The 15,468-nt window shown below is 42.9% G+C and overlaps 1 protein-coding gene across 6 annotated transcripts in view; it reads right to left on the bottom strand.

Moving 5' to 3' along the window:
• Positions 1–15,468, bottom strand: part of LOC308706464 (transforming growth factor beta-1-induced transcript 1 protein-like) — a 216,039-nt gene that overhangs the window by 124,149 nt on the left and 76,422 nt on the right. For 3 of the 6 annotated variants that reach the window (XM_081392121.1, XM_081392122.1, XM_081392119.1), the window contains 2 exons: positions 7,269–7,423; positions 7,108–7,169 (listed from right to left, as the gene is read on the bottom strand). In XM_081392121.1, the coding sequence (XP_081248247.1) occupies positions 7,108–7,169; positions 7,269–7,423 (217 nt within the window). Of the gene's footprint in view, positions 1–7,107; positions 7,170–7,268; positions 7,424–12,651; positions 12,733–13,341; positions 13,675–15,468 lie in introns of those variants that run through there. The other 3 variants (XM_081392123.1, XM_081392118.1, XM_081392120.1) reach the window with 3 other exon arrangements.

The following is a 15,468-nucleotide window of genomic DNA, read 5'->3' as shown; positions in this document are numbered from 1 at the left end:
AGTGATAAAAATCCACTCACTCCTTTTTATTAATCCCCATAAATCATCAGCAGTGTCTCCCAACGACCTGTTTTCAGAATGCAGCTTTAGTGACGTCACTACAGCCACAGGCCCCGCCCACGAGTGTTGACAGGCACTGCCGTTTTAACATAGACCCGCCCTGATCGAGTTCACAGCGAGTTGTACTGACGAGAATATCTCCCAAGTGTTGTAGGTGTTGTGTGGCTGGATGTATTAATCCACATAGCTCTCTCTCTATTTACTCCCGAAATCTGAGGCAGCCGCTGAAGACGAGGTGAAATTATTTTGTTTTCAAAGAAAATGCTCCCTCAACTCTACCGAAATTCGTTTATGTACTTACGCACTTCTTATACTGTGTTTACTCAGCTCTTACGGTGAATTTCTGGAGTAAAACTGACGCTTCATCTTTTGTGTGATGTACAATAAACTTTATTAAACTCATCAGTATATTTTGATCATCATTCGGACCTGGTCCGAAACAGCAGACTAGTAACGTTAGGCTATTAATAGTGGATAAGTTACATACAAGCAGAGGACAAATACATTATAGCCATAATTAAACTAAACTATACCTGTTCCATCTCCATACAGCACTCTGACTCTGTAGGCATTATTGTCCGACTCTGGGCCGAAATGAACACCGTTACTGAGAGTTTCTGTTATTATCATCATTCCGTGAGATGAAATTGTCCTGAGAGACTGAGCGCGAGCTCATGAAGCTCCGCCCCCTTTGCCGTGCAGCAGCAGCTTATTTGCATTTAAAGGGCACACACTAAAACAGAGCGTTTTTCTGAGCACCAAAAAGTGACAATTTAAACATGCTGTAAAAAATAATCTGTTGGGTATTTTGAGCTAAAACTTCACATACACACTCTGGGGACATAAGAGACTTATTTTATTATCTTGTGAAAAGGGGCATAATAGGTCCCCTTTAATATTTCTCTTGTTTTTTTTTTTGTTTTTTTAAATAAAGCTGCTCTTAATTTTCATTGATAACTGATTATTGCAGTGTTTGGATATATTATTGTCACGGTCACCAGCCTAGTCACCACCTCCTTCACTACATTTCCCAGCATCCTCCTTGGCCCGCACCTGCACCTCCTTCACAATCACCTTCACCTGTCAGCGATCTCCCTCATTAACTTCACCATAAAACCACTCACCTTGTGTTCCCTCATCGTCCAGTCTTGTTTATCCTGAGTGTGTGGAACGCTTGGACCCATACCTCCTGTGTCCTCTCCTGTGTCCTCTCCTGTGTCCTCTCCTGTGTCCTGTGTCCTCTCCTGTGTCCTCTCCTGTGTCCTCTCCTGGCATTCCTCTCCTGGCATTCCTCTCCAGCGTCTGTGTCCTGTGCTCTCCTCTACCTTGTGTTTGCCATTTACCTGTTTGTCTGCCCACTGCTGCTAAAACTCTTTAACCTGCTCTTCTATCTCAGGGTCCCTGTTCCGTAACAGAAGACAGGACCTAGACAGATTGCAGCACCATGGGTATCCTTCTCGGCCCATAAGATCCCACCAACCTACTCCTCACCATCACCGAGGATCACCGCCCGATCGAGGACTATATTGAGGAGTTCCTCGACCTCGCGTCTCGGGTGCCATGAAATGATGGGACCTTTAAAGGAGCATTTCACCCATGGGAACATTGATATTTATTGAAAGTGGGTCATATATGTAGTCAAAATGTAAAATAAATTTCGAATTTGGTGCCTTCTTGACCGAGGAAAGACAGAAAGTAACTTCAGGACGCATTTGTATGAAAGACAACAACTCCCACAATGCACCACATTGCACAGCTCCGCAAGCCACTTCCACTAATCCAGAACAGCGCATATGAGGTATCCGCCTATCAGAGAAATCACTCTTCCGTCTACAAGGCTAGCTACCACGGAGCTTGAAATTCATTTCACACAAAATGTCTAGTTAGTTGGCGAACTCATTAGTGAATTACTCCTCGTTTGTATTTCTTTCAAAATGGTGAATTATTGCATGGTACCGGGATGTTCAGTCAGAACATATGTGACCCTGGACCACAAAACCAGTCTTATGTGTAATTTTTTTAAAATTGAGATTTATACATCATCTGAAAGCTGAATACATAATCTTTCCATTGATGTATGGTTTGTTAGAATAGGACAATATTTGGCCGAGATACAACTATTTGAAAATCTGGAATCTGAGGGTGCAAAAAAATCGAAATATTGAGAAAATCGCCTTTAAAGTTGTCCATTTCTATTGGCGATAGTGCTGCATCCATTCACAAAAAAAAATGTTTTATATATTTAAGGTGGGAAATTTACTAAATATCTTCATGGAACATGATCTTTACTTAACATCCTAATGATTTTTGGCATAAAAGAAAAATCTATAATTTTGACCCATACAATGTTTTGTTGGCTATTGCCACAAATATACCCGTGCAACATAAGACTGGTTTTGTGATCCAGGGTCACATATGCGGTATTAACATATGCCTCATCTGATTCAGAGATTTCGTCCAGGAGAAATTGGCATCGTTGAAATTCTTTGCAGCAGATGGACTCTATCTCTGTGTCCATAGGCGCACAGTGAGAGCATAGGCACCACCAGTCCGCCCCAGCTCGAGCCAGTCCGGGCTCCTCGTCCGCGACAGGCAGGTCTTCTGCCTCGGCTGCTCTTCACTATAATGCGGCTCGTGAAGGTAGCCACAAACACCTGATTCGAGCATCAGACTTCCGAAATCCTCTTCTTCTATATCATATTGAGTACCCTCCGCTATTGTCGAAACTTCACATCTGGCTCCACAGTGCCTGTTAGCTTAGCTTCCAAACAAGATAGAGGATATTGCTTTTAGTTTCAAAAAGTGAAGTCCCACCCACTGATCTGTAATATGTCTGTAACGTGAGTGGGTCCCACCCCCTGGGAACGATGAGGAACGAGTGTTTGTAGTCTCAACCCCTCTACAAAGATATGGGACTTCCTGCTTAGAATGACGCAAAATGACGATTTTTGCATCATTGTAACTTGTAAGCAGGAACTGCAACACTGAAATCCTTATTTCTCCCATCTCAGGGGAAAATTAGGGAGTAATGCACGACCATTCAAAAATATGACTGGGTTTCTAACGATACAAGGCTTGATGCAAATGGGTGAAGTGTCCCTTTAAGACCATCTTTTGGAGCGGTTTGGACGATCCACTCTTCCAGCAATTACCAGCTGCTGCCACCATGTGATCCTTTAAAAGGTACATAGATTACATTCTGTGGTCGAGTGGATCCTCCTACACTGTCGAGGAAGCAGTTCCAGATCTCCCTTCCGTCCCTGTCTCACCACTGTGTTCTGAGCCTGAGTCCGTTCCTCAGCCTGAATCCTGTCTCAAGATGGCCGCCACCATGCCTGAGCCCTCATCTCCGGCCAAGATGACTGCCACCACGCCTGAGAGTTTGTCTCCGGCCAAGATGGCCGCCGCCACGCCTGAGAGTTCATCTCTGGCCAAGACTTTCCATCCCTGGAATGAGCTTCTCATCTATTACAATCCTCTATAATAAACAGTAGATGGCATCAAAAAAGCCTGTTGTTTTTCACAGATGATTTCTTTTAAAATATATTTTTTGGGGTTTAACCCCGAGAGGTCGACGGTATCGCCGGCGATACCAGCTCGCTTTTTTTTTATCAGTGTAAAAGAAACTCATAAATACTCTGTTGACTTTGATTTTCCATAGGAGTTTCATACATCAATCGATTCTGTTAAATGTGTATTATTTTTGTGTATACTCAGAATAAAAACAAAGTGTTGTGCTTTTCCCCAAATAAAGAAAAATAAACACGAAGCGAGTTCTGCCTTCTCTCTGTCCGTGTAGTCCATTCTGAAACACATCCGAAAATGAATCATAACTCAGCGAATACTTCTCACACAGACACGTGATATATGTCTTTATGAAGCTTGAAATCTCTTCTTTTAAATGAAGTAATTTATATAAAAAACAAATGTTTTCAACTCATGTAATCCGTTTGAAAGCAAGGAGAGGTACCGTTTTTCCGTCTCCCTTCATTATCTCTAAATGAGCTGAGGCCGCCCCGCCCCCTGCGCTATTGAAATGGTAAATAGTTAGGTGATCTAGTATGCAGCGCACCCGCCCCCCATCAATGCCATAAAAACACAGTTTATCAGACTTACTGAAAGTTCATCGCGTTTTGAGTATGGCACGCTTCTCCAAAGACGCCCTTCAGATGATTCTGGACAGCGAGGAAGAATGCATGATACCGGGTTGTTTCCTCAGAGAAAGATTGTAACTCAGATGACGAACGGCAGCATTTTGAAGAGCGAATTCCGCCGAGGACACAATTTCGGAGTAAGTTTTACTTAAAAGTCTTTTGTCTTTTATTTTTCGTGTTCGCATTTATGAGGAAAAAACAATATTACGTGACAGTTCTCCATTATGGACACGAGCGCTCTAAAAAAAGCACTAAAAGACTTTCAAACTTTCACAGAAACCTCAAAATAGAAAGTACAAATCCTTTCTTTAAAACGAATTTCGTTTTGTATCAATTGTATCTTAATTTTAATAATTTTTTCATTAACAAATTTCCTGGATTTAAAGTAAAATATAGGCTAGCAATCACAACATAAGGTGCTTGAACTGGAGATCATCATGAACCAGACCGTAGCCTACTCGCCTCACATGTCTAAAAAATGTGAAATATATTTATGGAAAGCTGGTTCTAAACAAAACCATCCAAAACAAAAAACTATGTAGCCTAATAAATGTGCATTTCTCCGGTGCGTTCACTAGCCTACTGCGAAGATCGCGAGTCAATAGCCTATCGTCAACTTCATCTTTGCCAGAAGTTAAATTTAAATCGCGTGTGTGAATGAATGATGATGTTTTAGCAAACTGTATTGCTATACTGAGATGAGTAAAAATCGACTGAAATATGTTGAAATAAAATGTAGGCTATTTGTATAAGCAACGTATTAAACTGCAAATTAACAATATGCCCTAATATTTCATGAAAACAACGTTACAGTCAGGCGAAATATGAAAGACAACATCTTGTTGACTAGATTTGGGTACAGTTTTTACTGTAGAATATACTGCCACGTCAAATAAGCTTTTGTTTAGCAATTTCTATATATAAAATACTATTTTTTTTATTTTTTTTTTAAATAAAGTCATCAACTAAGCTGTTCCAATGTTGACTAAATTCAAACTAATGAATACATAGATAAAATGTAGGCCTATAATAAATTTTTTTTTTACAAAGAAAGAGTACACTTGAAATATTGTTGAAATTGTAATTATTGTTGTAATTGTAACCTTTTTAATAAAATAGCAAAACATATTTACAAGATAGATGTAAGCAAAATCTTAAATGGTCAATATTAGTCTTCTTCTAAATATATCTTTTGTCCTTGCATTGTGGCTCAGTCAGTGTCACACCTGAATGAATGACTAATTATGCAGAGTCATTATGCAGAGTGGGTGGGACATTGTATTCTAAGGTGTAAACCACTCCTCGTTCACGCCCCCTCGCATATTGGCTTTCCAAGCAAAACCTGTTTTACATCAATTTAAATCAATGTATGGTTTTATGTGAACGATAAAGCAAGACTATTTTCACATCATTTTGAAGAAAAAACTATAGGCGAGGACATCCATTAGTCAAAAGTCTTATTGACACATATTTACTATGTATTTTGTGGCCTTATTTCAGAAATTTTAGTTTTTAGTTTTTTCAATAACCATGCATAAACATTATTCTCTCAAAAATGAAAACATGTACATACACGTGGCTCACATATTATGGTAGCCCTGTTTGTGCTTTATAGAGTGAATTTACACCTTTGCCATTAATATGTTTATAAGCAACTGAAAAAAGCACAAATGTCAGGGCATGTCAGAACATCTCAAGGGCCCAGAAAACCGCTCAGACTCCAGAGGGTTAAACCATTTTGCCCAAACAGAAGAAAAAAATATCAATTACAGTACCTTTAAGGCTCATTGTTATTCCTTTTTGCATTTAATCAGTTCATCTTCTGTTCCCAAACTGTTTGTCTCCTGGGTTACTAATTGATTGGGTTCCTCAGTTCAGGTGTGTTGTGTTAATTATCTAGTTAGTTTCTCCATCTGTTTGCTCCATTTTTAATCCCTTGTCTTGCTTTGTTAATGTCTACGACGTGTAACGTGGTTGTGTTTCTCCTCTGTATTCTCCTGTTTGTTTGGTTTATTATTCAATTAAATGACTATTTTGTTTATCTCCATTGTCGTGTGCTCCTCTACAGCCACCAACCATGAAACATTTAAATATAGGTCATGATTTCCTCTGTTAAATCATTGTGTAACAAAACAGTCTATGCTTTCAAATATGACAATGCATGTAATGTGTTTGATTGAAATGCTGTGGTTTACTAAGTAAATAATCATTTATAAATTAAATTGAAATCACTGATCATGAAAATCAATTTAACCTATATTAAGTGTGAAATAATGAGGAAATAGGTTTAGTGTTATGCTTAATTTTTGACATACAGTAAGAAAATACATTAACACTTCATAAAAACTGCATACTATGAATCATTAGTTAAGCATTAGTAAATAGTTGATTCATCATTTATAAAGCAATGGCCCTACATTAATAGACATTAGTAAGCAGTTTATAAATACAGCTATGAATGCTTTATTCTTGAATGCTTCTTCTATTTATAAGCATATATATAATGTGTTTAATAACTATTTTCATACTGTATTAATGATCAATTTATCATATCTAAATAAAGCATTACATTATTTTCAAACCACTTATTTAGTTGTCAGTGGTTCACAAGATCCTTTAGAAAGTGTGAGTAAATGATGAATAATCTATTTAATGTAGGGCCAATGCTTTATAAATGATTAACTATTTACCAATGCTTAACTAATGATTCATACCATGCAGTTATTATAAAGTGTTACCGAAAAGGGAACTTATGTTGAGAATAGAATGTATGTGCATATGGCAGATCAAGTGTCAGATCATGTAAACTCACTTCGGTCTTTATTTGAACCATGTACCATGTGTGAAAATCAATGTATTATTCAGGACATTACGTTCTTGGGAGCTACAATACCTGTAAAGTTTGTCTGGGTTAGAGTTCTGAGAGCCATTCGACTTCATCGCAGCAGAAACAGTCTATGAAACAGATGAATAGGAATCGTTTGACTCTATATATTGCTTAGAAACATTACATCAGATGTATATTTGTTTTTAAAAATGGTGCTTATGGCATACTTGTTGCGGAGTGTATGCTGGAGGGAGTGGCCGGTTCTGGGCAGGATCCTGAGCACTGGATGGGGGATCAGAGTTCACTGGAGGGTCAGAGGTCAGTAGGACAGGATAGTGACCCAAAGGAAAGGCTGAATTTTCCAGATCAGCAAGCAGGGCATCTACAAAGACAAAAAAGTTATAGAAAAACATCATGGAAAAGTAGTAAGTCAAGACTCTGTGGGGCTGTTCTTTCTTTTTTAATTATTGGCCTTTTTAAAAATTATAAGAATAGTGGAAAACTTGACAGGAGAAGGAAAAGAACTGGGACATGATCCAAGCCTCGAGAATGGAATCCCCTCAAGCACAGCTCTATATGTCAGTTTTATATCCACAACTTTCAACTATCGAATGATGACACTAGGGGCCAGACTTGGGAGCCCCAATCACCTCTGAGAATTCAGAAAAGGCCACTGAGAATTGGTAATTGGAATTTGCATGCCACTCCCTTTTATACAGGAATGAATGAACGGCATGCAAACACTCCAGTCAGATTTGTTTTTCGGACACAAGCTCATTCCAATCTTCACCTCTAAAAGAGCTGTTCTAACTGGAAAAAAGTGGTCTCTCTCCTAAAAGAGCGAGCACAGAAAAGTGATGAAAGTTTCCCCTGGGTGATTCAGCTAAATTAAGTTTTATGTAACAAAGTTCAGGAGGAGCATGTTCAGGTAATCATCCAATCAGCACAAGAAGAAGCCAGTATAAATAAAGCCTTCCCTTACCTCTTGTCTAATGACTAATTTATCAGCATCCCGCCACCACCCCATCACCTCACAATCGACTGGGTCTGCTCATAGATACTTATGATTTATACATTCATAGGGGGGAGTACTCTGGGGTCGGGCCGAATTCCGAGCTTGGAGCCCTCCCCCCGGACAGCAAGCCAAATACGCATTATAATATTACATGAGATTTCATTAACATGTGAACTCGTGAAAAGAACAGTTTCCTTAAAAGAGCTTGCACAAAGGATGAGCGTCTTTTTAAAGATACTTGGCCGCTTGTGTATTTCTGGGTGCGGTTGATATCTGTCCTTCTCATACGGCCACAATCTATGCCTTGCATGTCTTGGCTGCACACACACTCAGAAAGCTTTCGTGAATGGATCATGTTCTCACTGCGAGAACATAACCATGCCAACGTTGTGGTCGCTTCTCTTTTCTGGCAAGAATGCTCCTCCCACTCCTCTTGCACTTTGACTTCGATGCTGTGTCACACAATGCACACATAATTTCATTCAGGGCTTCAGATGAGGACGAGCTGTCGACAGCAGCATTAGAGAGCGGAATTAGAGTGGAATCCTCCACCCTGTCCTGAGCGCTCACGGTTGGATGAAAGTTTCCGGGAAGAAAGGAACCAGGGCAGGGTGTGACTCACATGTGCATGGGGAGCTCACAAAGTTGTGGAAGGCACCTTTTACTACCTGATCATGCTTCGTGGGCTCCCCCGCACTCACTACCCTTGACGGTGGGACAGCCTGATGGGTACATGAAAATTTCCCAGGACTTTTGCCCACAGAGTGCCACCATCTGGCGGAATCGTCCTAAGCTATCGTCCAGGGCCTGTAAGACTACTTCTTCCCTAGGCTTACACTGCCGCTGGACATGCCGCCTCTGCCCTGCAAGCCATGGCCATCCTGCAGGTCCATCAGGCAAATGCTCTGAAAGAGGTGCACGAGGGTAGTGCTGAGCTGAGACTGATGCAGGAACGGCATTCGGCAACTGATTTTGCTCTCAGAGCAACTAAAGTCACGGCATAGTCTTTTGGCCAGACAAAGTCCATTTTAGTGGCCGTAGAACGCCATCTCTTATCATCCTATCGTGGTTGTATCTCTCTATTAGTTTTACTCGATCTTAGTGCTGCATTTTACATATCGACCACAACATTCTTTTGAATAGACTCGAAAATGATGTTGGCATTAGTGGAATTGCATTGGCATGGTTCAAATCATACTTATCTGACCATTATCAGTTTGTAGTAGTAAACGAAGAGATGTCATATCGATCACAAGTTCAGTATGGAGTATCACAAGGCTCAGTACTAGGACTGTTGCTGTTCACTCTGTACATGCTACCCTTGGGAGATGTCATTAGGAAGCATGGTATTAGTTTTCACTGTTATGCTGATGATACTCAGCTGTATATTTCTTCGCACACTGAAGAAACTTACCAATTCACAAAATGAACGGAATGCATAGCTGATATAAAAAACTGGATGACTAGTAATTTCCTACAACTTAATTCTGAAAAAATTCTATTCTATTTATTGGACCAAAATTGGCCCTGCACGCATAATTAACAAACTATAGTTTGGACAGCTGGTCCAAAATGCAGCAGCTAGAGTTCTTACTAGAACCAGGAAGTATGACCACAGTAGCCCGGTTCTGTAAACACTGAACTCATTATAATTTTTTAAGGCCAGACAAGTAGTTTGTTGAGGGTTGATTTGTAAAGAAGGACTACACGCCTGCGCACATATATTTTGCATACCTATGGACTGAACACGTGATGCGCATGTGATGCACTGGTGTTTGCACAGAGATAACTGATAATTGTTTGCACCTTGGAACCTATTTCCTGGTGGTTCGTTTTCGAGCCACAAGGCACTGTTTTGTGAGGATGGGTCGGCCGGAGCGCATTGAGGGTTTTCTGTTAGAACGGTGTCGTGTTAGCGGGCCCTTAAGTTAATAAATAATGATCTTCGCAACAGAAGTGAATCAATCAATCAATCAAAACTAACTTTAGCTGGACAATAACTTTATCCTAGAGCTGCTGTAAAGCCAAAACAATCTCTGTTACTGTAATGTCCTATTATCACTGTAAAGCTGCTTTGAAACAATTCATATTGTTAAAAGCGCTATATAAATGAAGGTGACTTGACTTGACTTGACTGAATTGGCTCCCTATTAAACATTGTATAAATGTAAAAATATTGCTGATTACTTTCAAAGCATAAATGGTTTAGCTCCCCAGTACTTGAGCGAGCTCTTAACGCATTATAGTCCTTCACGTCTATTGCGATCACAAAATTCTGGCCAGTTGATAATACCTAGAATATCAAAATCGACTGATGGCGGTAGATCCTTTTCCTATTTACTAGCACCTAAACTTGGGAACAGACTTCATAACATTGTACGGGAAGCAGACACACTCTGTCCATTTAAATCTAGACTAAAAACACATCTCTTTAACCTAGCATGCAAATAACACATTATCAACTTCTATAATTCAAATCATGTAAAATGTTAGGCTGCTTAAACTAGGTCAGCCAGAACTGGGAACACTTCCCATAACACCTGATGTACTCGTTATATCAAAAGAAGAATGGTGTCCTACACCAATATTGTCTCTCTGTTTATCCAGAGGTTTACCGTAGTCCGCCGGATCCAAGCCGTATTCAGATCTGATGAAGGAAACTGTGCCTAGACACGACGACAATGCAGCCCTGAAGTGTCAACTAGACAAACTAGTCAACAGTTCTCATTCCAGTCCGCGGAAACGACAAAAAATTCTGTATTATGCAGGCCAGTAATTTGCAGATGTCAATTTTATAAAAAAGACTACGCGCATGTGCACATATATATTAAAACGTACATACCTATAGACTAAACACGTAATATGCATATGCATGCTGTTACTTTTCATAGATTTACGTTTTTGAAGTTTACACAGAGATGATAAAATTTTTTTTAAAAATTCAAAGCTTGCACCTTGGAACCTACTTCAAAGTTTTCGTTCTCGAGCCACCAAACACCATTGTCGCGCAAATGAACGGCCAGAACGAATTAAAAGTTTTCTGTTTTCAGTTAAAAAGGTGTCATGTAAGCAGCCTCTAAGTTATGATCTTTGCAACAGAAGTGAATCAATCAAAAACTAACTTTAGCTGGACAATAACTTTATTCTAGAGCTGCTGTAAAACCAAAACAATCTCTGTTACTTTAATTTTTTATTATCACTGTAAAGCTGCTTTGAAACAATCTATATTGTTAAAAACGCTATATAAAGGAAGATGACCCAACCCGCCGCCATATAAGCCTGAAGGTGAAAGATATGTTGCCAACGTCTCTTCCACCCGTGGCATCACCACATAGCCGTTTTCTTTCGAGCCCAAAATCAATGAATAAATGTGGACGTTGGGACTTGAAAGCCATAACGAGAAAGGCTTGTTCCACGATCTCAACACCTCTGTGTGGAGATCGGTGAAAAACGGAAGGCTCCATCGCGAAGGCTGTGACCGAGCCTGCAGGAAAGGCCATGTAACCGGAAGACGTGATCTATGACAGCCACCGCTGTCTCCTTGGCAGAAGGTAATTTGGGCAAGGGAATAAAATGAGCCGCCTTCGAGAACCAGTCCACTACGGTCAAAAAAACAAGGGTGGGAGGGCGGTTATAAAATCTAGCGCTATATGGGACCAGGGTCTCGAAGGGACAGACAGCGGTTGGAGTAACCCATCTGGGGGTCGATTGGAAGTCTTACCAGTGGCACAAACCGAGCAAGCCAAAACAAAACTCTGAATGTCGCGAGCCATTAATGGCCACCAGAAACGTTGCTTGACCAAAAAACTGGTGCGATTTACCCCTTGATGCTACGCTGGAACAATGACCCCATCGAATAACGTCGGACCGAACCCCCTCTGGCACAAACAAACGACTCGGTGGGCAACCGGGCGGAGGCATTACCCCTTCTAAGGCCGTCTTGACCTTCGATTCGACTTCCCATGTGAGTGTGGAGATAACTATCTTCTCGGGCAAAAAGCACTCGGGAGTAACCGGGCGTTCGGATGGATCAAAAATACGAGATAAAGAATCGGGTTTGATGTTTTTGGACCCCGGGCGGTACGACAGTGAAAAATCAAAACGACAGAAAAAAAAGTGCCCATCGAGCCTGCCTGGAGTTGAGTCTTTTGGCAGATCTAATATATTCCGGGTTCTTATGATCGGTCCAAACGATAAAAGGTACCCCCGACCCTTCTAACCAATGACGCCACTCCTCCAGCGCTAACTTGACTGCCAACAACTCTCTGTTACCAATGTCATAGTTACGTTCGGCAGGCGATAAACGATGGGACAAAAACGCGCAAGGGTGCATCTTGTCATCTGTGGAAGAACGCTGGGATAGAACTGCACCTACCCCCACCTCTGACGCGTCGACCTTCACCACGAACTGACGTGATGGATCAGAATGGGAGCTGAACTGAAGCGGCTCTTGAGGTTGGCGAATACAGCCTCGGCTGTATCGGACCACCTGAACGTCGTTCTGGGGGAGGTCAGAGGTGCGGCTAGTTGGCTGAAGTTGCGAATAAAACGCCGATAGAAATTGGCAAACCCCAGAAACCTCTGTAGGGCCTTACGGGAATCTGGACTTGGCCAATCCATCACAGCCTTAACCTTGTCAGGGTCCATGCGCACTCCCTCAGATGAGATGATGTAACCTAAGAAAGGAACAGACTGTGCATGAAAAGCGCATTTCTCCGCCTTGACAAAAAGCCCATTCTCTAGCAACCTCTGAAGCACTCGTCTGACGTGCTGAACGTGTTACTGGAGAGAAGAAGAAAATATCAATATGTCATTCAGGTAAACATATATGAACTGGTCAACCATATCTCTCAGCACGTCATTGACGAGTGCCTGGAAAACCGCTGGGGAGTTGGACAGCCCGAAGGGCATGACCAAATATTCAAAATCGCCCCTGGGGGTATTAAATGCGGTTTTCCATTCATCCCCATTCCTGATGCGAACCAAATGATATGCATTGCGTAAGTCCAATTTTGTGAATACAGAGGCTCCCTGCAACCGCTCGAAGGCTGAAGACATCAACGGCAAAGGATAAGTATTCTTTACCGTGATGTTGTTCAACCCTCGGTAATCAATACACGGTCGCAGAGATCCATCCTTCTTACCAACAAAAAAGAACCCCGCCCCCGCCGAAGAAGAGGAAGGACGAATGAATTCGGAAGCTAGAGAATCAGAAATGTATTTCTCCATGGCCTCCCTCTCCGGAACTGAAAGAGAGTATAACTTGCCTTTAGGCGGAGACGTACCTGGCATAAGATCTATAGCACAGTCATAGGGACGATGCGGAGGAAGAGAAGCAGCCCGAGACTTACTGAACACTTCCTTCAGGTCGAGGTACTCCGTGGGCATGTTAGACAAATTCACCGACTCCTCCTGCAAAACAGAACTGGACACCGAAGAACAGGCAGACACTAAACAAGACGCATAACACTTAGTGCTCAAAGCAGACACAGAATTGTGACCCCAGTCAACCCTGGGATTGTGCTGGGTGAGCCAGGGATGACCGAGGACCACCGGAGTAGAGTCAGGGAGTAGAAATGAGAGTTCTTCTGTGTGGTTGCCGAAGGTTATGAGTGTCAGATAATCAGTAGTGAATGTAATGACTGTTCAGTTCTTGTCCGTTGAGTGCGTTGACAGAAATCGGGTTAGTGAGTGGTATGATGGGAATTTGCAGCTTACGTGCCAAAGATAAATCCATAAAATTCCCCTCGGCCCCAGAATCCAAGAGTGCATGACAGTTGTAGAATCGGGTTGCCCATTGCAGTCTCACCGGGAGGAGAGTGGAGGAGGTCTTGCTGGTGGAGATCCCGCCCAACAGTAGCCTCCTGCTTACTGCCGAGCTCGCTCTTTTACGGGGCAGGTGTTGATGAAATGGCCAGTTCCTCCACAATAAAGGCACAACCCCCGGGATCTCCGTCGTTCTCTCTCCTCCCGGGAGAGCCGAGCTCTACCCACCTGCATGGGCTCGTGATCGAAGGTTGGGCTGACCGTATCCCCGCCACTGGCCCGAGGGGCTGCAAAGGTCTCCGGAACCAGGGTCCTGCGGGCATGTTGTTCCACCCGCTGCAGTCGGGCATCCACCCTCAGGGCCAGCTCGATGAGTCCATTAAGATCCTTCGGAAGATCCAAGGCGTAAATCTCCCCCTGGATACGGTCAGCCAGCCCATGCAGGAACATATCCCACTGCGCCTCCTCGTTCCAGTGACACTCCGCGGCGAGGGTGCGGAACTCGATCGAATAGTCGGTGACCGATTGGCCTTTCTGGCGAAGATCAGCTTCTCTTCCGGCCACCGTTCGATCGAACACCCTCTTCATCTCAGCCGCGAGTGACTGGAACGAGGAACAGCATGGATCTCGATTCTCCCACACCGCCGTTCCCCACTGAGCCACACGTCCAGACAGTTGGGTAAGAACCAGAGCCACCTTGGCTTCTTCTGAAGCAAAAGTCTGGGGTTGCAGAGCAAAAAACATGGAACACTTGGTTAGAAATGCTCTACACAGTTGTGGCTCACCGTTGTACCTCTCTGGAGCAGGCAATCTCGGCTCAGGTGGATGGTTGGTCGGCGGGGGCGTGGGTGGAGTTGGCGGTGTGGGTGGCGCAGTGGGAGTCGCTAGTTCTTGAATCCGCTAGGTGAGCTCGGACACCTGCGTTACCAAGGCTTGTACAGCGCGTCCAGTCAGGGCTAAATTTTCCTCCTGCTGGTCCATCCTCGTAGCGCTTCTGGACAGGAACTCGGCCGGGTCTGGGGTTCTCGCTGCATCCATAATGGTCAGATCGTTCTGTAACGTTTCAATGAAGACAGAAGATGCAAATGCAAGAACTCAGGTTTATTGAATGAACACGTAGAAGGAGTATCAATCACACAGTCCAATAGTCCCTGGTAGCGCAGGGGGCAGATGGGCAACCCGAATCCCGTGGCGTGATGAGATGAGACGAGATCCTTTTGATGAGGCAGGCTGACAGGAACACAAACACGAACCCGTGATGTGATGAGACGAGACAGGATCCTAGGAAGACGACAGGCAGAACGAACTCAACACGGACTCCAAAACGGGAACCAGGAACACCAACGAAGACCACACTGCACAGGGATAAATCCCACAACGATCTGACAAACACAGGACGAAAGACCATGAGCTTAAATAGAGATCGCAGATCAGAATCAGCTGGCGCTGATGACAATCAGCGGCTGATCAGCGACCACGCCCACACAAACACAGCGCAAGAAAGAGACAGTGAATTCATGAACTGTGACAGAAACGTTCATCGAGCATACTTTTCTTTAAGGTCTCCTGTTTCTCTGTGGGCCACTCGATATTTAATTTGGCCACAGCTCTGGTCACAACCTCCAGCAGCTCCTCAAAGGCAGGAG

This window comes from Scardinius erythrophthalmus (genome assembly GCF_964197995.2).
Source record: "Scardinius erythrophthalmus genome assembly, chromosome: 18".
Classification (NCBI taxonomy): domain Eukaryota; kingdom Metazoa; phylum Chordata; class Actinopteri; order Cypriniformes; family Leuciscidae; genus Scardinius; species Scardinius erythrophthalmus.
Note: the sequence above shows the minus strand (reverse complement) of the source record. Positions and strands in the feature narration are given on the sequence as shown.